The sequence below is a fragment of the Rhineura floridana genome, chromosome 7 (genome assembly GCF_030035675.1).
Source record: "Rhineura floridana isolate rRhiFlo1 chromosome 7, rRhiFlo1.hap2, whole genome shotgun sequence".
In the NCBI taxonomy this organism is placed as follows: domain Eukaryota; kingdom Metazoa; phylum Chordata; class Lepidosauria; order Squamata; family Rhineuridae; genus Rhineura; species Rhineura floridana.
In genome coordinates this window covers 117,394,418-117,421,575 of record NC_084486.1, presented here as the reverse complement: position 1 = coordinate 117,421,575, position 27,158 = coordinate 117,394,418, and the positions used below count along the sequence as shown (strand labels likewise).

Genomic DNA, 27,158 nt, shown 5'->3' with positions numbered 1-27,158 from the left:
TTGAGTTCTAATCTCCCCGAGTTCTTGAACATTTGCTTTAATTTCAACTGGACAAATAATATGGGCTTTGACCTCTTTGTGCAATTCATTTTGTTAATGAAAAATGATTCCAATTTGAGAGCAATGAAAATTGAAAACAGCAAGGAAGAACTAATGTGAAACAGTCTCTGTGACGCTACTGACCTTTGCCATCTTCATATTTTTCTCTTATAATTTCTTTTGGCTTTAGTTAGTAACATTGTTTCACATCTGCTGCCCCTTATAATCTTTTCCCTATAATTGGGTTATATGTTTGCCACCTTTGTGTGACATAATACCAGCGCCGAGTAGTAAAGTGCATGTTATTACTTCAAAGAAGCCTTCCCTTGCTGACAAGAATTAATTAGAATTCTAAATTGTTACGTAAGTCTTCTGTTCTACAGTGGGAGCTGCAGTGAAATGATGGCAATGGATAATTAGCAGCCACTATTCTGTCTCTTCAGTTTTGGATAGTCCAAATGCTTCCTTTGATGCTTCCTTTCCCAGAAATCAACAAAAACAGCTTCTGAACTGTCAGAAAACAACAGCAGCTCTTGAAGGCTAATCATTAGTGGGTTTTGTCATGGACTTGTTATTGTTTCATGAATTCTGCTTCAATCAGTGAAAAATATGCTTAAGTGCCAATAAAAAAAGTTTTTAAGCTATTATGATTGCCTCCTCCTCTCTTGCTGTTTAATAAAAAAAGTTTCCAGACAGTCTCTGTCTGTAGTTGTGACCAATGGGGGCTGGTAGGAGAAGTGTGCATCTGGGAGGGTCTTCTGTAAAAAGGGCTTGTTAGGGTTACAGTTTGGTCCTTGATAAGACATTGCTCCTGAACCTATAATGGTGGACATGGCTTCTCAATCTGATATGCTGATTGCACCCCTGTTTGGAAAGCAAAGATCATATTCCCACCATTCCAATCTTTGTAACTTTGAGAAGGAACTCCCAGGGAGCCTGGTATAAGGAAGAGAGTGGTGAGTTCTAAGGAGACAAAACAGCAAAACAAGCAAGGTATATAAAACCATGTATGAAGGGTTGTCCAGTGATTAGAGGAAAGAAATAAAATACTTTTTGTCTTATGTTTTGCAAATTGCTTGACTAAGTGAAAAAAGTGGATAAGAAAAAAATCAACTCATTCGAAATATGGTGTTGGAGGAGAGCTTTGCGCATACCACGGACCGTGAAAAAGACGAATAATTGGGTGTTAGAACAAATTAAACTAAAACAATCACTAGAAGCTAAAATGATGAAACTGAGGTTATCATACTTTTGACACATCATGAGAAGACATGATTCACTAGAAAAGACAATGTTCTCAAGTAATATCCTTAATGCAGGGGTTTCCAACATGGCGCCCACAGGCATACATATGCCCACAAAGGCCCTACGTAGTATTTGCAGCCTTCCCACCCCCAATCCTCCCTGAAATTTGGCTTGGAAGAAGCAACCTATCACAGCCTATAAGTGTGCTTGATTGTGGTGTGTGTGTGGTGCTCACAACAATTTCTCTAGGCCCCAAAAGGTCAGTGATCCCTGCCTTAACAAATCCTTAGCAGTTGTAGTGGTTCACTGAAACGGGTTAGATTGTCAAAGGGTCTTATTTATTTATTTATTTATATCCTGCCCTTCCTCCCAGGAGGAGCCCAGGGCGGCATCAGAGATAGACAATCTGTTGTCCTCCTGGAGTTGTTGGGTTCCAACTCCCATCAGTCTAACATCATCTGAATGATCACAGGTTCCACATCCCAGCCTTATTTGTATAGTCTTGATCTCAAAATTATTTAAGACTGCATTCAGACAGCACCTGAAAAAGCACTTTTCCCAACATTTCCTTTCCTGTTAATTTTGGTATTTTATGTGATCTTTCACACAATGTAAAACCCACTTCTGGAAATCTAGTGGTACCAAGTGGAAGTTGAGTGCTCATTTCCATGTTAATTGCTTCCAGAAAATATCTGTTTGCAACCCTTTTATCGTGGAAAATCGCAGGAGTTTGGCAATTTATTTTCTTATTTTTTTTCTTGGGATCATGCCACCGCTGCTCACATAATGAAATTTGGGGCAGTATCCTAGCATACTGAAGCATACATGCACATAAATGGTATGGGGGGGGCAATGACATGTCCGATGATGTACACTGTTTTGTCACACTACATCCACTGGTGTGAATGAAATTTAGTACAACCTGGCAGTATATTGATGGGGAAAAAAACTACAGTTCCATAATGCAAGCGATACTGCAGTATGAAAAGAACATTAAACAATGGGCCAGAAGTGCTAGCATTATCATCAGGAAATATAACTCAACTCCATGTCTGAATGCAGCCTAAATGAGTCATTTCCTGAAGCAGAGCTGGAAATGTCATTTGCACATGCACTCTTCATAGGAACATAGGAAGCTGCCTTATACTAAGTCAGATCATTAGTTCACTTCATTCAGTATTGTCTACACTGACAGGCAGTGGTTCTTCAGGGTTCCAGGAGAGAGTCTTTCCCAGCCCTATCTGGGAATGTTGGGGTTTGAACCTGGGATCCTGTGCATGCCAAGCAGATGCTTTATCACTGAGCTACAGCCCTTGCCCCCTCTGTTTGAGAAGTGTCATTGGAATTGTAGGCAGGTGGTTGTGGCTAGGCTCTCTTCCCAAGGAGGCTCGTAGGGTATATATACAGTTTCTTTGTTCATGCAAATCATAGCATTCACACATATAGTCCTCCCATGGAGGAATGGCTCTGTGTGTGTGTAAAAGGGAAGGGAGGAAGAAGGAAGGAGCTCTAATCCAGAGAATAGCATTTTATTTTGACTTTCTGCATCTGGTCTGAACATTTTTAAGGCCACCAATGAATAGAACAGAGAAGATACATCACAATAGCCTATAGTTTTGTAAATACTATGCACAGTGGCATGCTGTTAGATACCTTTTGATTTACAGAAATAATAGCCGTTTCCTTGACAAGGCTTACTCAGTTTCCAAACAAGCAGTGTTTATTTTGATAAATTCACAACTCATATAAAATTGTGAAATGATGCTTACACCATATCATTGAAGAGCACTATGCAAGTAATGTACATTCTTTCTCAGCCAGCCTACAGATCCATAGTGGGAACGGCTGGCTTTTATCAATGGTTTATATTTTCACAGTGAGGAGCTACAGTCTAGAAGCTTGAAAAACAAAGCATTAGTATACCTTCTACTGTAAAAATGATAGAAAAAGAACATTACTCAGTTTAAATCTCTTACAGCATTTGTCATATGAGAAAAAGTCAACACACATAATACACACATTCCCTTTGAGGAAAATATATGGGTTTGGGTTGATATTCCTCTACTTGTTCTTTCTGGTGTCATTCAGCTGGTGGTAAGGAATTTCCAGCCATTTCCCCTACCTCCTGGAGTCCCACACCTTTCTAAATCTTCTCCAGAGACCCTCCAGAGCAGATTTGTTTTGGGGTACAAGGGGCTGCAGGGGAAGGGGGAGTAGCTGAACATTTCTTCCAGGGCTGGCTCCAGGTTTCTGGGGGCCCTCAGGCACAGGGCATCAGTGGGTCCTTGTCTCCTGCCTTTCCTCCTCAGACCACATTCCTCCTCCCTTGTGGCTCCACTCCTTTCAAAGGAAACAAATCTTTGACAATATCACAACCCTCTCTTATAAAATAAAAATACAAAATTTTGATTTATTTTAATTTGTTGGGGTAAATGTACCTATTTTGTAGGCCTTAGTTCCTTATGATAGGCAGATTATATTAATAGTATCAGAGCCTGGGATCTTCCACAAAATGTACTGAGAAATAATTCTCATTTTTCACTGTTTCTGTTGACTTCTCTACTTTAATGTTTTCACAGACAAAAAAATGTGTGTGTGGGAGAGGCTGAAGCCATCCTTTCCTGTCATTTGCAAAGATCTTGGGAAAAAAGCACTTCAAATAAAATTTCAATTCTCTATGAGGATTTTCTACTCACATAGGAAGCTGCCTTATACTGAGTCAGATCATTGGTCCATCTAGTCCAATACTGTCTACACTGACTGGCAGCAGCTCTCCAGAGTTTCAGGCAGGAGTCTCTCCCAGAAGGTCTCTCAGGTTCAGTCCCTGATGGCATCTCTCCTATCTGGAGATGCCATTGGAGACTGAACCTGAGAGACCTTCTGGATGCAAGGCAGATGCTGTGATGGCACTTTCCCTGCAGTCACAACTTACTCAACTGTGCTGAGATATTAGGAGGCATTCTAGAATTAATCTTAACTCCTTATTGCCATGTGGCACTGTTATATCAGAGCACCAGGGCAAGCCAAGGACAGAACAATATATTAAAGACTGTCCTTTTAAGCAAATACTATTTTTAAAAGTTAAAATTCCATTTCTAAAAAAAAAGGCATTCACAATAATTCAGCTACAATTCACCTATATGTTAAAAAGTGTGTATAGTGTCTAAAAATGACACTAAAGGATACCTCCACATCATAGGGCTTACATGCAGAGAAACCTTCAGATACTGTAGACCCAAATAAATGCAGATGCAACACAATACTCCAGCATTCCTCAGTCCATTAGAAACCCTCATAAAAATGTCTAAGAAGAGGAAGCACCTTTGCAGAATAAACAAACAGCACTGGGGGAGATTTAATGCTATTAGTATTGCTAATATAGCACTTTGTATGAAGGACTGTAAAAAGGGCCTTTCTAGGGACAAACGATTAGTCTCTGAACATGCTGTGTTACCACCAAGCATCATAAATGTACAAGTTTCCAAGTTAAAGATACACATGATAACTAAGCCCTCCTGCCAGACCTGGTTTCAAATCCCTGCTCAGCCATGAAGCTTGCTGGGTGGCCTTGGGCCAGTAACTGTCTCTGAGTCTAACCTACCTCACCAGGGTGTTGAGGAGGGGAAGAACCATCTTTGAGCTCATTACAGAAAAAGCAAGATATCAATGAAAATAATATTAGGAGCTTCCCAGGTACAACTGGGGTGGTGAGGAGGCAGGGGGGGAGGAGAGAGGGGGAATTCATATACAAAAGCCCCAGGACAGACCTGAACAATGGAAGCTTGCCTGTAAAAGGAGAGGGAAGCTCTCTCTCTCTCTGATCAGTGGGGCAAAGTGAACAAGGGGTTGGGGAGGCAATAATTATTATGTAATTAAGGCTGCAATCCAATGCATTTACCTGGGATAGGGTTACCAGGTCTCCGGCTTTTGGCCGGAGTCTCTGGTTTTGGGGAGTCCCCTCCGGTTCTCCGGCTAGCACCCCTTAATCTCCAGACTCTCAGCTTCAATTTTAAAAAAATTAAGTTTCTAGGTGGTCTGGTTCCCAAGGTATACACCAAAACGTCAACCGCCTCCCGTGCGACTGTTAAATCTGTTTTACAGATCTTTATAACAGCTCCTAGCTCTAACTACAACTCCTATCAGCTTGGGGGAATTCACTATATCAGGAAATATTTACTCTATTGTTAGGGCCAGAAAGAAAGAGCACATAGCTAAAACAATATGCCAAAATATAGGACCATATCCAAGGTTCCAGTTCTGCTGGAGCAAGGGATTTCTGTGCATGCAATGGAACGTCCTCTTCCCAGTGGAATCTGGTAGCTCCAATGTCAGTGGAGCAGTGAATCTCCTCTCGGTTTTAGTCTGAACTTTCAAGGAGCTGAAAGCACCTTGGACAGCTCCTTGAAAGTTTGGACTAAAACCCATACTAAAACCCAGGGCCTGGCCCTGTGGGGATCATATTGACTTGCATTATGCAAGGCCTACTCAACAGGTGACTTACTAAGGCAAGCACAGCCCATCAATCATGTGCAGCAGTTCAGCAAGGCTTAATAACCCTCCCTGTTGTTGCTGCTTGCCTGGGAGTGCAAAAACATAAATGTCAAATACCTGGAAGGCCACAATGTATGGTTAGTGGACTCCATTAGATTTAGTAGGCTGGTAGTCTGCATGTATGCGTCCATGGACTAAAATACGGATGTGAAGGTTATTTGAAATCAATTTCTCATGATCTCTTGTAACAGATCTGCAACAAACATTCAATTAGCTATATTAAAAAGTTTTTGTTTGGTTAAACAGATGCCCTCAATAACTGGACAGTTTTGTTTTTTAAAAAAATTATATTCCTTTTAATAGAAGTACTTACATAAAGATGCATGCAGTAGGCTTAATCTTAAAAATGGCAGCCCTTCTCTGTCAGTCCATTAATTTAAATGGGTTTACTCTGAATAGGACTAAGTTGGATATTATCTGGATGTTCAATGTGAAATGTGAAGAAATGAATTTTAAGCTGTCAGGGTCAATATGGTGCTTCACTGCCAAAACAAATATACACACAAATGTAGAATTCAAAACATTTCAACTTTCAAACCTGTGATTTTCATGGCTCATGACCTTTATCATTAGATTATAATGTATAATTAAGGAGTTTGTAAGAGGCTCACCTTTTGCAGCAAGCAACTCTGTGTGAATTTGCTAATTCAAAAATGCTTGTGCACTCCCAAATTCATTTTGACTCTGCTTGACAACTAATGGCAACAAACTCAACTAAACCGAAAGCGAAGGTGTACCATTACATTTTGAGCCAGTGATCCATTACTTGCAGTGACTCTGGCAGCTAGATGGAATTCCTTCCCTTTCCCATTCACTTTAGTAGAAAGATTATAGTAGAATTCCATGCCTCCATTGAAGTGAATGAGTAAGCCAGCAAATAGAGAACATTCACTAAAGTATATGTGGGTCTCTGAATCATGATTGCTCTTCCTTGATAAATTTCCAAAGAATGATAGTTGACCACAGACTGAACATCTGATTATTTCAGCAAATACACTATTTGTGAGTAATTTACTATGTGACTCATACTAATATACCTAGAAAAGCAATTATGATGATGCTTTGATATTTCAGTGTATAACATGAATAATATATTTCACAGCTTGTAGGGCGATATTCAGTGTTAGTCGTTTACTTAGTTGACTATCATCACCCATAGACCCTATATGATAGACAGCTTTGTGACAGAATATTTTAAATTTGAAAAAGCAAAATAACACAAAATAAAAGAAACGACAGATGTTACAATTTTATATACTGTTTTGATGGCACATTGATACAACATGAAATTTAACCTTGGGTATATTGAACACTGACAGTTCCTATATGCAGTACATGTAGAGGAAACTATTAAAAGAAATGTAAAATCCACAGGAAATTCATGTACGCCTTTAACAGAGTGCTAATTTCAGTGTTTCCAAACATACACTGTTGTGGAATCACTAGCACAATATTAACAAAAATACATTCCTTTAGGCAAGTGATATCTTTTTGTAATTTAGTCACAATACTTTGTCTTTATGATAAAGGACAATAAATCCAAGATGGGAGAAAATGAAGCCTGAGTCAGATAAAGCTTTATTATACAATAAATAGAAATAAATATCTTTATTTACAAATTCAGCAAGAATTCTGCCAGCAGAAAAGAAAAGCATTATTTGGGTTGGATCCAGACTTGGCATTTCCTGAACAGAAGGTTTCCTTACATTTTTGAAAGGGATGGAAATCCAGCGGAGGTTCTCACAGGAGGAAGGGGTGAAGAAGATTTTTGGCAATCCCCCCCTCCCCCAGCTCCATCTCCCAGGCTTTTCCAGCAGGTCCCTGACTGCCCTACCTCCCTGACCAACTTCTCAGGTGGCACAAAATCAACAACAGTCAGCTCCCCTCTTCCTCCAGCATGAGAACTCCATGGGTGGACTTCTGCCCATGGGTAATCTGGATCCAACCTATAATATGTCGGTAGCATGGATTGGGAAAAGCCATTGCTGCATTATTGGCAAATGAGACATCTATTAACTCTGAGATGAAGGCGACAATAAAATGAAATGTATTATGATTTGAGGCTAAAAGTGCTCTAGATATGGGGTGGGGAATCAAAACATGCTTTACCCATGAGGAAATCTCATTGTGTTTAATGGAAAGTAATCATGAGTACCTGCAATTATGATGGTAGCTAATGAGCTATATAGGTAATAGCAGTGACTATGTGCAGGGGCTGCACGCAGAGGAGGTTTATTTTCTCATGCATTCATCATATAATATAGCAGTCATTTCTGTAATTGTAGTTGAACTTTCCTGAGCCACTGTGCTCATAGAGGTGGCTACCAGCCGATGATGACTGCCATCTAGTTCACATCTTCTCCACCTTCTAGTTCTGTATACATCACTGCATGATGAAATTCAGTAGTGTGAACTAGGGCTGGCAACATTTTTCTAAATTTCAGGGTTTGCCCCTGGATCTTGGGGTTATTACACTCCCCTTATAATTGTATGGGTAGATTGTGGGGCGGAATGACACAATTTTGGGTGGTACTGGTGGTTGGACTGGATTGCTGGTTTAAGTGACAGCCAGAGCCAGAGCTATATCCACTGCTGCTTTAAAGCACTAATGGGTCACATCTACTCCATACATATAAAACACTCTTATACCACTTTAACAGTCATGGCTTTCCTCAAAGAATCTTGGAAGCTGTAGTTTTCGAAGGGTGCTCGGAATGGTAGCTCTGTGAGGGGTCTCTTAACTCTTAGCACCCTTAACAAACTACGGTTCCAAGGATTCTTTGGGGAAGTCACGATTGTTAAAAAGTAGTGCTTTAAATATATGGTGTAGATTTATGAGAGAGGAGAGGGATGTGATGCAATGTGATGCAATGGGATAATGCAGTGCCACATCACCACTGCTACCATTTTAGTGCAAATTTCTTTTAATACGCACATTCCCTCAGTATATGCATTTTTGTTCACATTACTTTGCTGAAGAACTGCATTGCAAAATTCAGAGAAGTGCGAATTTTGAAGGATGGCTGTGTTTTGGTTTGCATATTGGTTTGGAAAGTGTGAATTAGGTAGCTTTGCCTTTAAATGCAAACTGAGTCAGATTTCTCCTCCATCCCCAGGCATATTTAACTTTTTTTTTTAAGTATGGCAGTGTCACTTATGCATGATCGTCTTTGGACTGCATACAATGGGCGGTATTAAATGTATTGCAAAGGAGATAGTTCTTTCAGTGCAAGCAATTCCCCTATCCTCCCCCTGCACACTGTTCTGGGGGATTCAACAGGTTATACTTCACTCACCTCTCCCCCCCATGCCCCACCTAGAAATGTGGCTGTCCCACCTAACAAGGAAAGCTGGCTACAGGACTGGCCAATGGCATCAGCAAAGTGTTCATCTGATTTTGATGAGAAGAATAGTACCTATGTGTTCAAAGAAATCAACTGAAATCTGGCTAGTGCGGACATGCCCAAACTGTTGCTATTGCCTGAGATTAAGGCCCCATCTGCACTATACATTTAAAGCAGTATCATGCCACTTCAACAGTCAAGGCTTCCCCCAAAGAATCCTGGGATATGTTTGTTTGTAAAGGGTGCTAAGAGTCATTAGGGCTGTTTTCATACTGCACGTTATTCAGGTGCTTTTTTTTACAATTTCTTACCTCGTAATTTGCACATTATCTTTCACATGACATACAAATAGTTCTGGAATTCTAGTGGAATACAGTGCAAGTTTAGCGCTAATTTTCATGATAAATAATACCAGAAATAATCCATTTGCAAGCTTGGGGACCTGGAAAATTGCAAGAATTTTTCACTAGCTGCAGCTGCTCACATGACAGGTATCACAGCATGCAGTGTGTTCCCATCCTTTAAGTGTGTACTCTTTTTTTTTGCCTAATGAAAATTGTACTCTGGTGTTCCGGTGTAGGCGCAGGTAGCAGCAGCATTTCCCACACACACCCATCCAACTAAAAAAAATATGTCAAATGCTAAAGGGAGAGGGGTGGCATGGTGACAGGATGAGATCTTAGACCTCCTACACAGTGGGGAACTATAGTATGCATGTGTATAAAAGAATGAGGGACAAAAACAAGATTACAGCCACGTGAAAGACAGTTGATTGAAATACTGGTATATAATCTACTGTTCTTTACCACAACAGATACTGCAGTGTGAAAGGAATTTTAGAAATCAGGACAGTAGTGCTACCATTCTAATCCATTAAGCTCCATGTCTGAAAGCAGCCTGAGAGACTCTTATTGCCCTCACAGTGCTATAATTCTCAGAGTTCCTGTGAAGAGGGATTGACTGTTAAACCACTTTGGGAATTGTAGCTCTGTACGGGGAATAGGGGTCTCCTAACAACTCTCACCACCCTTAACAAACTGCAGTTCCCAGGATTCTTTGGGAGACTCCATGACTATTTAAAGTGTTGGGGTAGTGCTTTAAATGTATAGTGCAGATGGGGCCTATGATGACCTAAATTCATGTGTTAATAACATGTGTATGCATGTTCACTGATTTGTCCTCGGTCTAAATCAGTAGCTTCTCCTAGCTGACATGCTTGACAAGCTAACAATCAACCTGGGTTTGCCCAGGAAGGGGATCGGAAAAGGGTGGAGTAGGGTTGCACACATAAATATCCTTTTTTGGATTAGTCTCACAGATGCCAAGGATGCTGCATAGGGTAAAGTCTCATTGCTCAGGATCGTGTGCACAGTGCTCCATTTTGGACTGGGTAAGAATTGTGAAGTTTGACAACACCAGTCACCTGTTTGGAAGTGTCAAAGACCCTCCCAATTCTTCCATACAAATGGTCTCTGCTCTCAAAACTCTTGTGTAGCATAGGAGCCATGTTCTTGGGAAAAACAACTGTCTTCAATAAACATAAATAGCTATGATTCCACAGAAGATACAGTGGAAGATATCTATAGAATGAAGCACTCTTTAATGAAATGCTGACACAATTTTATGTTCTGAACGTGTTGCCTTTAGTTGTACATGTAAGAAATATAACCTGAAAATAGAAACATTTTACACAAACACAGAGTCTTTCTACTTAATATGTACACATTTGTCTTATTTCAAAACCTCATAACACTACAAATGTTTGCTGGCCCAGTTTCCTACCAATCCTGGAATGGACTTTATGTGTCTATACGTAAATGTAGCATAGGTAGATCTTGATTACAGTCAAGTAGTACACAAGGCATATAAATTCACATTCTTGAAAAACAGCATGACTTTTACTTTACTTTCATTAGTCTGAAAACAAGCCTTCCATATGATTCCTGTGTAACAGGCCCTGAAAGGTAAGATCAGAGTTGCTTATGCACAATGCAAATTCAAAGCCAATCTCAGGAGACTTGATAGAATAAAATATGCAACTGGATCACACGTTGAGTTTCTAGTACATTTGAAGACCTTCCCATCTCTGCCATGTACTATTCCACCATCCTGAGCTTCAGAACTAAAAGGCAGGATGATGATGAACACCATTGCTTACCTACTTTCATTAACACTTGCTGTAAACAACCAACTATCCTCTCCACACTATGAAATGAGAGGCCACTGCTTAGTTTTCATAGGACAATGTGTCTCAGATGATTTAACTCTTTAAGCTGTGGTGGTTGGGACTCTGGATGAGCATCATTGCGCTGGCCAACTAGGCTGCAGAAAACATGTTCTGCCAAGCTGTCACTCAGTGTCCAAGGACCCATTTTTTTGAGCAGTTAGGATGCAGTGTTCCGAAGGTCGATAAGAAAGAGATGTCATTTTTGTCGTTAGACTAGCATGTCTGACATTTGGAGGGATGTATTTTAGGAGCTGAAGGAAGTATTTTCTGAAATTCTTTCCAAAAAAGCCATAAAAGAGGGGATTCAAACAGTTGTTGAAGTAAGCTAAGCAGATCGTGAAGGGCATAGCTGTATCCACAATATCGATGATATGGCAGTCGGTAATCACACTGAGTTGAATCAGCACATCCAGAAAAGTGAATATTTGATGAGGAATCCAAGAAAAAAAGAAAAAAAGCACAATTGCAACAATCATCTTAAAAATATCATCACTTCTTGTCTTGTTTTTCTGAATCTGGTATGCCTTTTTCAGGGTCTTCCAGATTAAAATATAGCTTGTCAAAATGATCACGAAGGGGATCAAGAATCCCAACATGTTTTTGGATAAGCCTAATCCAACTTTGACTGTGCTGTTGGTTGTGTTGGAAGGGGTCTCATACCGAAAAGCACATACCGTTATATTTTCATTTTCAATGAAGTATACACTGCGGTGAATAATAACAGGCAAGCTGGCAAGTGCTGCCAATAGCCAGATAACGATACAAGTTATTCGTGCAACAAGCATTGTGCGCTGAAGCCGGGACTTCATTGGATGCACTATTGCCAAGTAACGGTCAATGCTGAGGCAAGTCAGGAGAAACACGCTGGCATATAGGTTGAAAGTTGCTGCAGCTGAAGCTAACTTGCATAAGCAATTGCCAAAAGGCCAGCGATATTGCATGGCAGTATTGGCTGCCCATAATGGCAAACTCACTAGGAAACACAAGTCAGCTAGGGCTAAATTGAACAGAAAGACACTTGCCACAGTTTTCAGCTTCATGTAGAAGTAAATGACGATTACTACCAAGCTGTTGCCGAATATACCTATGATGAAGATGATTGTGTAAACAGTTGGAATCACAATTAACATGTAGCTGTGCCTTCCCAGTGAGGGACATTCAACGTGAATTCTCTTAATAGTCTCGTCTGTAGAGTTATTTGGGATCATCTTGATCAGTTTAGGTGGAGGCTATTTGGAAAATTAATACCAGGCTTATCTGAGGAAGAAAAATGAGAAGATTATCAATTTTGTTTTGCCTTTATATTTAAATACATGAAAAAAACACTTATTCTATAGCTCCTTGATAGCAATTATAATAAATCCTAACAGATTTAGGAGGCATATGGTGGGGGAGAAAAGGGGGGAAAGTTCCATTGCACAAGTTTAAATCCTTGCACAAACAGAAGAAGTGACACAAGCCCATGAATTAAATTCTGTATTCCAGAAAATTGAATATTCTGTATTCCAGAGAAGCTGCATTATGACCCAGAGACTTAACCTAGTACTTTGATTTTATTTGGTATAAATTCTTTCATTTAGGAGGGACCAGAGCTCAGTGGAAGAACACAAATTTTGCATGTAAACGGGTCTAGGTTCAATGCCTGGCATCTCTCAGTTAAAAAAAGGATTAGGTAGCAGGTAAGGGAAAAGACTACTGCCAGAGACCCTGAAGAACTGCTGCCAGTCAGAGCAAAAAATAATAGGGTAGATAGACAAATAGTGGACCTGATATAAGAGGGGTGAAGAATCTTCTCTGGCTTGAGATGCACCTGTTTACCCTGACACACCACTTTACCTCTGAGATGTATATTTTTAGGACCTACCCTATTTTTTGTGATGGTGTGATTTTAGGTTGTTTAACTGTTTTTAATTATGTATTTTAAAAATGTTGTAACCCACCCTGGGACCTTTGAGTAAAGGGTGGGTTAACAACAACAACAACAACAACAACAACAGTTAGTCACATTCCCTCATAGGCAAACATCTCGGGGGGTTGCATGTCAGTGGTGAATGAGGCCACTGGCAAAAGGTGGATGCAGCTAGTGGCAAAAGTACAGTGGAACAATGGATGTGACTTTTACCTTTGTACAGTAAGCTGCATTCTAGCCACATTCTGTAAATGTCAGAGGTTTCTGTACTTACAGAACACCCCCGTCCATTCTCCATCAAGGGAAGCAAGGGGCATCATCACAACTGAAGGGCACATTTATGCAAACACATTCAAAGAGGGTGCAGAGCAGTGGGGAGAGGGGTAGATGGCCTGAGGAGAGCCTTGAGGGCCAAACTGAGAAAAATCTAGAGGCCCACATTAGGCCCTCTGGCCAGTGGGGTCCTATCCCCAGCACATAAAGTACTTTCCTATGCTATTATAAAGCTATGAACAGCTGGACTTCTCAGAAAACAACATATGAGGAAATTTTTAAAAACTTCACACTGAATGGTTCCTGCACTTTGCACATTTCAAAGAAACGAACAAGATTAGTGATCAATCACAGCCAACAAATGGTTGTTGGCAGATGGACATCTGCAGGTTTTGGCACAATCAGGAGGGCCCTAAAGACAACAATGATGATCAGGCAGGAGTATATGGGGGCAAACAATCTCTCAGGTACCCTGGTCCTAAGCTGTTTAGAGCTTTATAAGTTAATACCAAAATACTTAAACCTGACCCGGTAGCAAATGGGCAGCTACCAATTGATTTTAGCAGTAGTTCTGGAGTGGTGTCTTAGATAGAACAACTTGATATACATTATGATTACTTCTTCAATTTAGGTGGAATAAGGATCTCCTCTAGGATGCACACCTTAACATGGTGAGGGGTTTTTAGAGTGTTGAAGATGCTGAGAGCAATGCCGTCAGGAGTCTAGACCAAGAGGCTAGACTCCTAGCAGGGGCACCCAAGGCAGAATGGTCAAAGCTGAGACACCAGACTAAGATGCATCCAAACTCAGAGGAAGGCAATGGTAAACCACCTCTGAATATCTTTTACCATGAAAACCCTATGAACCAGAGTATCCAAAATGTAACACGAGATAGTGCTGGAAGATAAGACCCCCAGGTCAGAAGGCACTCACCGAGCTACTGGGGAAGAACAAAGGACAAATATGAGTAGCGCTGTGACTAATGATGCAGCTGGGTCAAAGCCGAAATGAAGCCCAGAGGCTGATGCACACAGATGCGAAAGGAGAGTCTGGAGTTGTATGACGCACACAATAGGAACATGGAATGTGAGAAGCATGAACCAGGGAAAGTTAGAAATTGTCAAGCAAGAAATGGAATGTATCAACATTAGAATAGTGGGTGTGAGTGAATTAAAATGGACGGGAATGGGACATTTTCAATCAGGCAACTACAAAATATTTTATGCAGGAAATGAGAAATCAAGAAGAAGCGGGGTTGCTTTAATAGTGAGAAGTGATGTAGCAAAAGCAATTAGGAGCTATAACGCAAGGTCTCAGCGAGTTATATCAATGAGGTTTAATGGGAAACCTATTAACATAACCATCATCCAACGGCAAATGCAGAAGAAGAAGAATTGGAAAGATTTTACACAGAAGTACAAGAAGAAATTGATCACACACCAAAATAAGATGTGCTGATAATCATGGGGGACTGGAATGCAAAAGTAGGGAACAGAGAAGAACTAGGAATTGTGGGGAAATGGGGCTAAGGGGATAGAAATGAAGCAGAAGAAAGACTTATTGAATTCTGTGAAGCCAATAATTTCTTTCTTGCAAACACATTTTTTGAGCAACCGAAAAGATGACTCTAAACATGGACATTACCAAATGGTCAATATAGGAATCAAATTGATTATATAATTGGAAGCAGAAGATGCAGAAGTTCCATACTTGCTGTGAAAACAAGACCAGGAGCAGATTGTGGTACAGATCATGATCTGGTAATATCAAAATTAAGAGTAAAGCTAAAGAACAACAACAAATCAATCATAATGCCAAAATACAGTTTAGATAACATCCAAGAAGAATATAAAGATCAAATAAGGAACAGATTTGTGGCTTTAAACTTAGTTGACAGAGAACCAGAAGAACTATGGAGTGAAGTCAGAGACATTATCAGGGAAGAATGTAAAAAGACAATACCTCTAGTTAAAAAGAGAGAAAGATCTCAATGGATGACTGAAGAAACTATTAAAATGGTTAAAGAGAGAAGGAAAGCAAAAGCAAAAGGAGACAGAAACGTGGTTAGAACCCTAAATTTAACAATACAGCGACTAGTACGTAGGGACAAAAAGAACTATTACAATAGTTATTGTATAGAAATAGAAGAGGACAACAAAAAGGGAAGAACAAGAGCCCTATTCCAAAAGATTAGAGAAATGAAAGGGAAATTTAAACCAAGAGTAAGGATGTTGAATAATCAACAGGGGAACACACTGACTGACCGAGATGAAATAAAAGGAAGACAGAAGCAATACACTGAAGAACTCTATAAAAGAGATGCAAGGATGACATATTCATGCAAGTAAATTAATGCTCAAGATTCTACAACAAATGCTCTTACAATACATGGAGCGAGGAATGCCATATGTCCAAGCTGGATTTAGAAAGGGAAGAGGTAGCAGAGATCATATCACAAACATACATTGGATAATGGAACAGACCAACGAATTTCAGAAGGAAATCACTCTGTGCTTTATAGATTACAGCAAAGCCTTTGATTGTATAGATCATGAAAAACTATGGAATGCTTTAAAAGAAATGGGGGTGCCACAGCATCTGATTGTCCTGATGCGCAACTTATACTCTGGACAAGAGGCTACTGTAAGGACAGAATATGGAGAAACCAATTGGTTCCCAATCGGAAAGGTATGAGACGGGTGTATTTTGTCACCCTATTTGTTTAATCTATATGCAGAACATATAATATGGAACCAGAACATATAATATTGGACCAAGATGAAGGAAGTGTGAAAACTGGAGGGAGAAATATCAATAATTTAAGATATGTAGACAATACCATACTACTAGCAGAAACCAGTAATGATCTGAAACAAATGCTGATCAAAGATAAAGAGGAAAGCACAAAAGCAGGACTACAGCTGAACATAAAAAAGACTAAAGTAATGACAACAGAAGATTTATGTAACTTTAAAGTTGACGAGGACATTGAACTTGTCAAGGATTATCAATACCTTGGCACAGTCCTTAACTAAAGTAGAGACAATAGACAAGAAATCAGAAGAAGGCTAGGATTGAGGTGGGCAGCTATGAGAGAACTAGAAAAGGTCCTCAAATGCAAAGATGTATCACTGAACACTAAAGTCAGGATCATTCAGACCATGGTATTCCCGATCTCTATGTATGGCTGGGAAAGCTGGACAGTGAAAAGAGCAGATAAGAGCAAAATCAACTCATTTGAAATGTGGTGTTGGAGGAGAGCTTTGCGCATGCCATGGACTGTGAAAAAGGCAAATAATTGGGTGTTAGAACAAATTAATCCAGAACTATCACTAGAAGCTAAAATGATGAAACTGAGGTTATCATACTTTGGACACATCATGAGAAGACAGGATTCACTAGAAAAGACAATAATAGAAAAGGGTGTAGAATAATAGAAAAGGGTGTAGAAAAAGAGGAAGGCCAAACTAGAGATGGATTAATTCCATAAAGGAAGCCACAGACCTGAACTGACAAGAACTGAACAGTTCATGGCAGACGCTATTGAAGGTCACTGATTCATAGGGTCGCCATAAGTTGTAATCTACTTGAAGGCACATAACATCAACAAGAAGGATCTCCTGGACTATGAGAACAAACGGCTGACCTTAAAAATCTGGACATTGCATCATTATGAATAAATGAAATGTTGTACTTTCCATTGCTTTATCTTATCAATGTAAACGCTAAATATAGCACAACTGGTAGATTCCAGACATCCTGGTGTTCTGTTTATGTTATGTTATGGATCAAAATGGTAAGCATCCGAGTAACGTTCACAGGATATGTTTTGACTGCTCATTGGAGACCAAGACAAACAACAAAATTAAATATGTTTTTAGTGAATCACTTAGGAAGTCATCTTGGATCATGGAAGTTTAATAGCTGTTAATGAAAACAAAACCTCTTGGCATTCAGAAACTTGTCTATCTGAACTGATGTGGATCTCCTGCCAACCACTAATTTGTGTCTGATTAGCAAGCATATTGGCTTTATTCTTAAATTAACTTTGGATATGCTAAGTCACTATGATTAAAATAAATATGAGCCAAAATCAATGAACCAACATGTTTTCTTGCTGATTATAATGGGATAATTGCTTGAAGAAAGTGTATACTTTGAGTGTGTTGTCTTTAAAGTAATAGTAACGAGATGTTCCACTGGCAGAACAAAGAGCTATTGAATTGTGTATTCACATAAGACTTGTGGTAGAAAAACCCACTATAGAATTTGGAGAGCAGGTCAAGCAAGAACTTTATTTTAAAAATGGACAAATTCATGCATGCATGGAGAGTACTAAAGTGACAGCTGATCATTTATTTATTTATTTGATTATTTGATTTATATCCGGTCCTTCCTCCCAGCAGGAGCCCAGGGCGGCAAACAAAAGTACTAAAAATACTTTAAAACATCATAAAATCAGACTTTAAAATACATTAAAACAAAACATCTTTAAAAACAGTTTTTAAAAAGCTTTGAAGACAAAAAAATGTTAAAAACATATTGTTTTAAAAAAAGGTTTAAAAACATACTAAAAAGCAATTCCAACTGGGTTAGGCTTGTTGAAAGAGGAAGGTCTTCAGGGTCCAGGGCTTGCATGGCCTCTCTCAATTCAGATGTTATGGAGAAATAGAGCTGGGTATTGCCAGCATACTGCTGACACCTCGCCCCAAAGCTCCTGACTGCTCCCAAGGGCTTCGTATAAATGTTAAACAGCATGGGAGACAAAATGGTACCCTGTGGCACCTCACAGCACAACTGCCAGGGGGCTGAAAGACAATCACCCAGTGCTCTTCTCTGAAAACAACCTTGGAGATAGGATCTGGACCACTGTAAAACAGTGCCTCCAATACCCATCTCATCAAGTCAGCCCAGAAGGATAACATGGTCAATGGTATCAAAAGCTGCAGAGATATCAAGTAATAGTAACAGGGTCGCACTCCCCCTGTCCTTCTCCCGATAAAGGTTATCCATAAGGGTGACCAAGGCCGATTCAGTCCCATAACCAGGCCTGAACCCAGACTGGAACGGGTCAAGGTAATCTGTTTCATCCAAGAGTATTTGCAATTGCTGTGCCACAACCCTCTCAATCACCTTCCCTAAGAAGGGGGTATTTGCGACCGGTCAGTAATTGCCGCAGACGAATGGGTCCAAAGTGGGCTTTTTCAGGAGCGGTCAGATCACCACCTCTTTCAGGGCAGCTGGAACCACTCCCTCCCGCAATGATGCGTTGACCACATCCTGGATCTTCTCGGTCAAACCCCCTTGGCAAGGTTTAATAGGCCCAGAAGGGCAAGGGTCAAGAGGACACATTGCTGGCCACATCATCACAAGCACCTTGTCTACATCATCAGACTGCATCCATTGAAACAGTTCCCAAGAAGTTGCAGCACTGGACACCTCATTGAGAACCACAGTAGATGTGGAGGGGGCATCAAGACTGCTATGGAGGCGAACAACTTTACTCTCAAAGTGCCTTACAAACAATTCACAGTGGACCTCTGAAAGGTCTAAAATTCCACTTCCTGGAGTCGATGTCAACAGACCCCTGACAATACGGAAAAGCTCCAGTGGACAGCTACTTGAGGATGCGATGGAGGCAGAGAAGTGGGCCTTCTTCGCCCCCCTCACCGCCACACAGTAGGCACGGTTATGATGTTTTACTTGTGCCCGATCAGCCTCACAGCATGTCTTTCACCACTTGCGCTCTAGCCATTGTCCAGCCTGTTTCATTGCCCTTAGCTAACTGGTGTACCAAGGTGCAAACTGAGCTCCACAATGCTGGAGAGGGAGCTCAGGGGCAACTGTGTCAAGAGCCTGATGCGCCTCACTGTTCCATAGCGTGACAAGGGCTTCAACAGGGTCACCTGCTCTATCTACTGGGAACTCCTCCAGGGGATTCAGGGATCATCAAACTGCCACCACCAGCAACCCCCCCTCCCCCTTGAACACCCAATATATTGTTGCGCACCTCCCCAATCTCCAAGTAGTGACATTTCAGGGGTCCCTGCACTCATCCTGGGCTTGGTTTCCTTGTGAAGAAGGTCAGCGGAGACTGTGGTGTCTTTATAAAATATGGTTTATTTATTTACACACATTCCAACCTGAGCTTAGGATGGAGGGGTTCAAGGCACCAGCAGGCCAATATCCAGCTTTTCCATTGGGGTTACAGGAGGCATCTTAAAGCCATGGTGCAGAGAGCCAGTCTCTCTGCCTGCCTCCAGTTCCCAGCCTTTCTTAGACACAAGTTTACACACACTGAAAACACAAACCTCTCCTAGCTGCTAGGAGGGGGGGAAGGCTCTTCTGAAGAGTTTCAATGACAAAAGGATCTTCCTGGCCCATTCACCAGTTGCTGGGCACCTGATAGACCCATTAACAACTTGGCTACACTATTAGATTAACAAAAGAAACTCATCTGACCAGCAGAGCCAGCCCCTCACCCCAAGGCACAGGATTCCAAATCAGAAGCTGGAAGGGGACTCAGGAATTATCCATTCCAACCCCCAAACTCACAACAATATCTTTCTCTGATTCTATGCAGGCAAGCAAAACTTCCTGCAAAACTTCCTGCAAAACATTCCAGCAGTGGAAAGTTACAAGACAGATGCAGAGCAAGGGACCCTTCAATAAGGAACTTTTGTGGTCAGGGTTGCAAAAGCTCTGACTAGTCATGTACGCTACTTGCAATAGCTTGTTTATATGGTTTGGTAAGAAAGCAGGCAGATTTCACAGTCAACCACAAGGTACATCCTGTTGACTGCTAACTGACATGAAAGAGCTTTTTCACTGGTTAGTACCAATATTCAATAAGATACCACGATCGATCAATATGCCAGAAATTCCTTGCTTCCACAGACCTGTTCATGTGACATCATTAGGGATGGGGGAGAATGTCTAACAAAATCGAACCTGGTACCAGATCCCAGCTGAATTCACTAGTTTGCTATCCCTTCAGAGCAGCACCTATCTCTTGCGCAGGCCATGGCTGTAATCGGCATGGAATTTGCGGCCGTGACTGCAATCAGCAAGATATCCCTCCCAAATTTCCCCCCTATTTTATGTATTTTTTTCATAATTAAGATGTTGTGTCAACCACAATATTTCTGTTTGTTCATTATATATTACATTTTTTTTCATCATTATTGCAATATAATGCAAAAAAAAATTGGCTATATATGTCTTCAATGCTAATTGTAAAAACATCCTGCAATGTCATATTTTTCAAACAAGGTATCTCAGAGCATTCTGAATCTCTTGCATGGAAAACATTACGATGATGAAACTGACCCATGCTACCCGTCTTGCCCTGCCCCCACCCCTCTTTAGTTGCTGCTGTCCTGAGCTAACCAAGGGCTGTCTCTGTGCTAAATGTGTGTGTGTCACTGTGTGACTGACAGTGACAGACAGTGTCTGTGTGGTGCAGCGGGATGCCGCCACCATCTGCCTGCCTGTGCCTCTCCCACACTCTCTCAGACTGTGTTTGCCGCCCCTTGTGAGACCCTTGTTGATGTTCAATCATTGGCGCAGCTCCTGATGCCCTGTCCAGGAGTGAGATGATTTAAACCTTTTTGTAAACCGCCCAGAGAGCTTCGGCTATGGGGCGGTGTACAAATGCAATCAATCAATCAATCAACCGAAAATTCATTGCTTAAATCAGATCATAAAGCAACCTAAAAATTACACAATGTTTTTCTCCACCACCAAAAAACTACATGGAATGCTGTCATTTACATAAGTATCTATGAAAACAATTACATAATTTTTGCAACCCGAAAAAAATCCCTGTGGAACAAATCACCCAAAAATGCATGCAGCAGATCGAATTGGCAAGCGCCAGAGAAAGCAGAAACAAAAAAAGGACCGTCTGGTAAAGAAACGACAGACTATCGAACTGCATGTGGATCGGCACCATGCAGCGAACCCCATCCCTAGATGTCATACACCTGGTGATCCCATCCCCTGGTTGATACACGTTCAGAAGGGTCTTTTTAATAGATCCTAAGTACAAACTGTTTTTTCCAGGGTCCCAGTTTCTGTGGACAGATCCTACAGGCATATAGCTTGTACATGTGTAGGGTTTGTTCATAAGGTCTATTGACTGCGTGTAGTTTGAGATTGTGTCACTGATTACAATCCTGCCCTGCCTTTCCTATATGTGTCATGCGAACAGGACTTACTAAAGAGAGGGAGCACAATACTGTTCTGCAAAATGAGGAGGAGGGCCCTCAAACATAGTTGGCGTGGCTTGCCACATTTTGAAGCAAGTGAAGTAACAGACACCAGTGGTGGCTGGTGACTCCATGTCAGTGGGGCAGCGGAATTCCATGTCATTGGACAGTGAAGTTTGCTCTAGGTTCTTGTCATAAGAACATAAGAACATAAGAAGAGCCTGCTGGATCAGGCCAGTGGCCCATCTAGTCCAGCATCCTGTTCTCACAGTGGCCTACCAGGTGCCTGGGGGAAGCCCGCAAGCAGGACCCGAGTGCAAGAACACTCTCCCCTCCTGAGGCTTCCGGCAACTGGTTTTCAGAAGCATGCTGCCTCTGACTAGGGTGGCAGAGCACAGCCATCACGGCTAGTAGCCATTGATAGCCCTGTCCTCCATGAATTTGTCTAATCTTCTTTTAAAGCCATCCAAGCTGGTGGCCATTACTGCATCTTGTGGGAGCAAATTCCATAGTTTAACTATGCGCTGAGTAAAGAAGTACTTCCTTTTGTCTGTCCTGAATCTTCCAACATTCAGCTTCTTTGAATGTCCACGAGTTCTAGTATTATGAGAGAGGGAGAAGAACTTTTCTCTATCCACTTTCTCAATGCCATGCATCATTTTATACACTTCTATCATGTCTCCTCTGACCCGCCTTTTCTCTAAACTAAAAAGCCCCAAATGCTGCAACCTTTCCTCGTAAGGGAGTCGCTCCATCCCCTTGATCATTCTGGTTGCCCTCTTCTGAACCTTTTCCAACTCTATAATATCCTTTTTGAGATGAGGCGACCAGAACTGTACACAGTATTCCAAATGCGGCCGCACCATAGATTTATACAACGGCATTATGATATAGGCTGCTTTATTTTCAATACCTTTCCTAATTATTGCTAGCATGGAATTTGCCTTTTTCACAGCTGCCGCACACTGGGTCGACATTTTCATCGTGCTGTCCACCACAACCCCGAGGTCTCTCTCCTGGTCGGTCACCGCCAGTTCAGACCCCATGAGCGTATATGTGAAATTAAGATTTTTTGCTCCAATATGCATAATTTTACACTTGTTTATATTGAATTGCATTTGCCATTTTTCCGCCCATTCACTCAGTTTGGAGAGGTCTTTTTGGAGCTCTTCGCAATCCCTTTTTGTTTTAACAACCCTGAACAATTTAGTGTCGTCAGCAAACTTGGCCACTTCACTGCTCACTCCTAATTCTAGGTCATTAATGAACAAGTTGAAAAGTACAGGTCCCAATACCAATCCTTGAGGGACTCCACTTTCTACAGCCCTCCATTGGGAGAACTGTCCGTTTATTCCTACTCTCTGCTTTCTGCTTCTTAACCAATTCCTTATCCACAAGAGGACCTCTCCTCTTATTCCATGACTGCTAAGCTTCCTCAGAAGCCTTTGGTGAGGTACCTTGTCAAACGCTTTTTGAAAGTCTAAGTACACTATGTCCACTGGATCACCTCTATCTATATGCTTGTTGACACTCTCAAAGAATTCTAATAGGTTACTGAGACAGGACTTTCCCTTGCAGAAGCCATGCTGGCTCTGCTTCAGCAAGGCTTGTTCTTCTATGTGCTTAGTTAATCTAGCTTTAATCATACTTTCTACCAGTTTTCCAGGGACAGAAGTTACGCTAACTGGCCTGTAATTTCCGGGATCCCCTCTGGATCCCTTTTTGAAGACTGGCGTTACATTTGCCACTTTCCAGTCCTCAGGCACGGAGGAGGACCCAAGGGACAAGTTACATATTTTAGTTAGCAGATCAGCAATTTCACCTTTGAGTTCTTTGAGAACTCTCGGGTGGATGCCATCCGGGCCTGGTGATTTGTCAGTTTTTATATTGTCCATTAAGCCTAGAACTTCCTCTCTCGTTACCACTATTTGTCTTAGTTCCTCAGAATCCCTTCCTGCAAATGTTAGTTCAGGTTCAGGGATCTGCCCTATATCTTCCACTGTGAAGACAGATGCAAAGAATTCATTTAGCTTCTCTGCAATCTCCTTATCGTTCTTTAGGACACCTTTGACTCCCTTATCATCCAAGGGTCCAATTGTCTCCCTAGATGGTCTCCTGCTTTGAATGTATTTATAGAATTTTTTGTTGTTGGTTTTTATGTTCTAAACCTTGTTGTCTAAACCTGTAGTGGATTCCACTGCCCCACTGACATGAAGCCACCAGCTGCCACTGACAGACATTACCATCTAAAGCAGGGGTGAGGAAGCTTTGGCTCTCCAGATGTTGTTGGACTACAGCTCCCATCAGCCTTGCCCATTGGCTACACTAGCTGGGGCTGATGGGAGCTGCACCCTGTTTTTCCCCCCCCAATTAATTTTTATTCAAATTTTCAAAACCAAAACAATACAAAAAGAAAAAACACAAATCAATAACTAATACAATAAAAACAAAAAATATATAAAAAAATTGACTTCCGATTTGTCGTAGTTCAGCTATAAATCTATAATATATAACAAGCCTGTATCTTAATAGATTATAAAATCACCTTCCTCCAGCGGTTATCTTAATTGGTTACAAATCTCATTAACATCATATCATTTTATTCTTCCACAAAAAGTCAAAGAGAAGTTTCCAATCCTTGAGATATATGTCCATCAATTTTTTTCTAGATAAACATGTCAATTAATCCAACTCATCAAGTCTACTAAGTCCAGTAATTTCAAATCGCTCTTCTTCCATTATCCGTATTGGTTCCATCTTCCATCTTCCATCTTTACGAGCACAATAATCTTGCTGTCATAGTCATATAATAAGAGTCTGATAGGAATTTCCTTTTTCACAGATATTTTCTTGCCATCAATTCCGAACGTATCACTGAAGTATTGTTGCAAAGCCGCATCTCTGTTCCTCTTTTTTACATGATACACTAGCACATCTCTTGAAGATTTTTCCATTGACACAAAACAGGGATTAATTCTGTTAGCTTTCTCCATTTCAAGTTCCATCAAATCCTTCCAGTCCAGGAATTTTTTTGAACCGATAATATCTTTATCTCCAATCTCTTCAATTCCTTCAGGGACAGCGCTGAGTTCCAAACCGTAATATTTGTCTCCAGGATCCATCACAGCCAGGAAATCCAAATCTTTTTCCATGTCCATATTTAATCCAATCTCCATAGTTTGAACCTTGCCTTTAATTTCTCTTTCATCCTTTTTTGGTTTTCCAGATCTATCTTTATTCTCCTTTCTCATAGAATCCTGAATTTCTTTCAGCTCCTGTCTCATTTCGTCAAATTCAATTCTCAACGCTTGACTATTATTTCTCAGTTCTTGTTTTATTGAGTTAATCCCATTCATTATTTTCTGAAACATGTCTAAAGATAAAGTCCCTTCCTGTACATCCATGATCTTCTTAATTGTCATTCTTAAAGCCAAAGGAACAAAACTCCTTCAATTTTCAATGTCCCAAGCAAAGAGCAGTTTATTTCTTTATCCAGTTACAAAGGAGTTAATCTTTCAAACCAACTGGCGTCACACTCTAGACAGCCCTTATCTCTTATACGCCCAGAAGTGCAAAAACAGCTTTAGTTCACAGCGTCCAAATAACTAGTAGCAGAAAGAATGAGCAGATTCGTCAAAAAAAAAGTAGATCAGAAAAAATAGTCCCAGACATATATTACACAAAAGTCTTATAAATCAAAAAGAAAACCCTCATCCGTTGTAATCTTTATAATGCTATTTTCCATGTCAGCTTTTTGCAATAAAAAAAGATAGGCTATTTTTATTTTCTTCCCCCTTAATTCCGTGAGTAAAAGAGAAGGAAAGTTTTGACTCACCCAGGTTTTCTTAATTGCTGGTTCTTTGACAAATCTCTTTAGCTGTATAGATAAGAAAGTAATAAGCGTAGACAGGAGAATGCTTGCCTGTTAGTCCGTTTTTCTTTAAAGAAAAAAAACGGGTCACTTATTCAGCTGAGCTAGCTAGAAATCCTTGCTCCCTCCGAGCTGCTGGAAGACCTTCTTTCACAGACAATTCTGATGAATTCCAGTTTCTAACAATCACAACAAAGCTGTGTGGGAAATCTCACGTTTCTTCCTTATCCGGAAGAAATTATCCCCAGTCAAAAAAGACCCTTCTGACTGGATTTAAAATTGAAAAAGTTTCATCCAAGACGGGAGCCCGTCTCAGAGGCTGCACAGGCGGAGGGATCCTTCTGGGAAGTCCCACCCTGTTAAGACCATTAAGACCCAGAGTCTAAAAGTTTAGTTTATTAGAATTACCTTACTGTACCACTTATTTAAGCGATTTTTACCCCGGTTAGAAACTTGACTGCACCCTGATTCCTTGGCTGTTGTGTAATTGACAAATCATGGAGTGCAATTCTGCAAAAGCATGTTCACTGTGATGCTGCAATAACTCCAAGATATAATTCCATTATAGCAATGGCCCAGTTTGGAAGAGGGCCAGTGCTACATAATACACTTATATTAGTTAAACATCATTCAGTTTCTTAGGAATTGCACCAAGGTTAAATACCTAATTATGTGTAGCTAAATATCAACCTTTTGTCAAGAATTACAATTTGATTCCACCCAGTCACAGGAAATCTGACTGTAAATTATAGTTTAGGCATTTCAGTTCCTACCAATGTCTCAGAAGGAGTCTCTGTTATTTTTACCAACTTCTAAAAGTTAAAGAAGATCTGTTAAACATAGATTTGTTATAACTATTTGTGCTCTGAAGAAAGCAAGCAATATATTGACCACACAAGGTCCCCATTTTAGCTTATTAAAATATGTACAAATATCCTGGTGCCAAAATTACTAATATTATTAGTCAAAAAGAAGACCCTTTGAAGACCTGAAAGATCATCTTACCCCTTATATAACTAATCGATCACTGTGCTCTGCAGGTGACAGCCTTCTGCAGATACCATCTTATCAGGAGGTCCATTCCGCACAACATAGGAAGTGGACCCTTAGTGTTGTGACACTGACACTTTGGATTTCCCTCCCCTTAAATATTAGATAGGCACCATCTCTATTATCTTTTCAGTGCCTACTGAAGACCTGCCTCTTTCAACAAGCCTTTTAAGTAGATACCTTATCCCAGTCTGCATCTGTGTTGGAACTGCCTTTAAAGCTGTTTTTAAAAATATGTTTTTAAAAGATGTTTTTAAGATGTTTTGTTTTAATATGTTTTAAAGTATTTTCTTTTTAACATGTTTTAGAGTGCTTTTAATATTTTTGTTTCCTGCCCTGGACTCCTTCTGGGAGGAAGGGCAGGATATTAATCAATTAATTAAATAAATAATTTCAGTGGGATTACCTGGGGATTAAGGTTCTAGAGGGTTGCCAGCCT

The 27,158-nt window shown here is 40.6% G+C and overlaps 2 protein-coding genes across 7 annotated transcripts in view; both read right to left on the bottom strand.

Moving 5' to 3' along the window:
- LOC133389396 (carboxypeptidase B-like) overlaps positions 1-27,158 on the bottom strand; it is a 246,433-nt gene that overhangs the window by 155,494 nt on the left and 63,781 nt on the right. The gene's annotated exons all lie outside the window — the stretch shown is intronic.
- The window catches only part of AGTR1 (angiotensin II receptor type 1), an 88,233-nt gene continuing 63,911 nt past the window's right edge, over positions 2,837-27,158 (bottom strand). For all 5 annotated transcript variants that reach the window (XM_061636993.1, XM_061636989.1, XM_061636988.1 and 2 more), the window contains one exon: positions 2,837-12,663. In XM_061636993.1, coding sequence (XP_061492977.1) covers positions 11,529-12,614 — 1,086 coding nt within the window. In that variant the 5' untranslated portion in view covers positions 12,615-12,663 and the 3' untranslated portion in view covers positions 2,837-11,528. The remainder of the gene's footprint in view (positions 12,664-27,158) is intronic.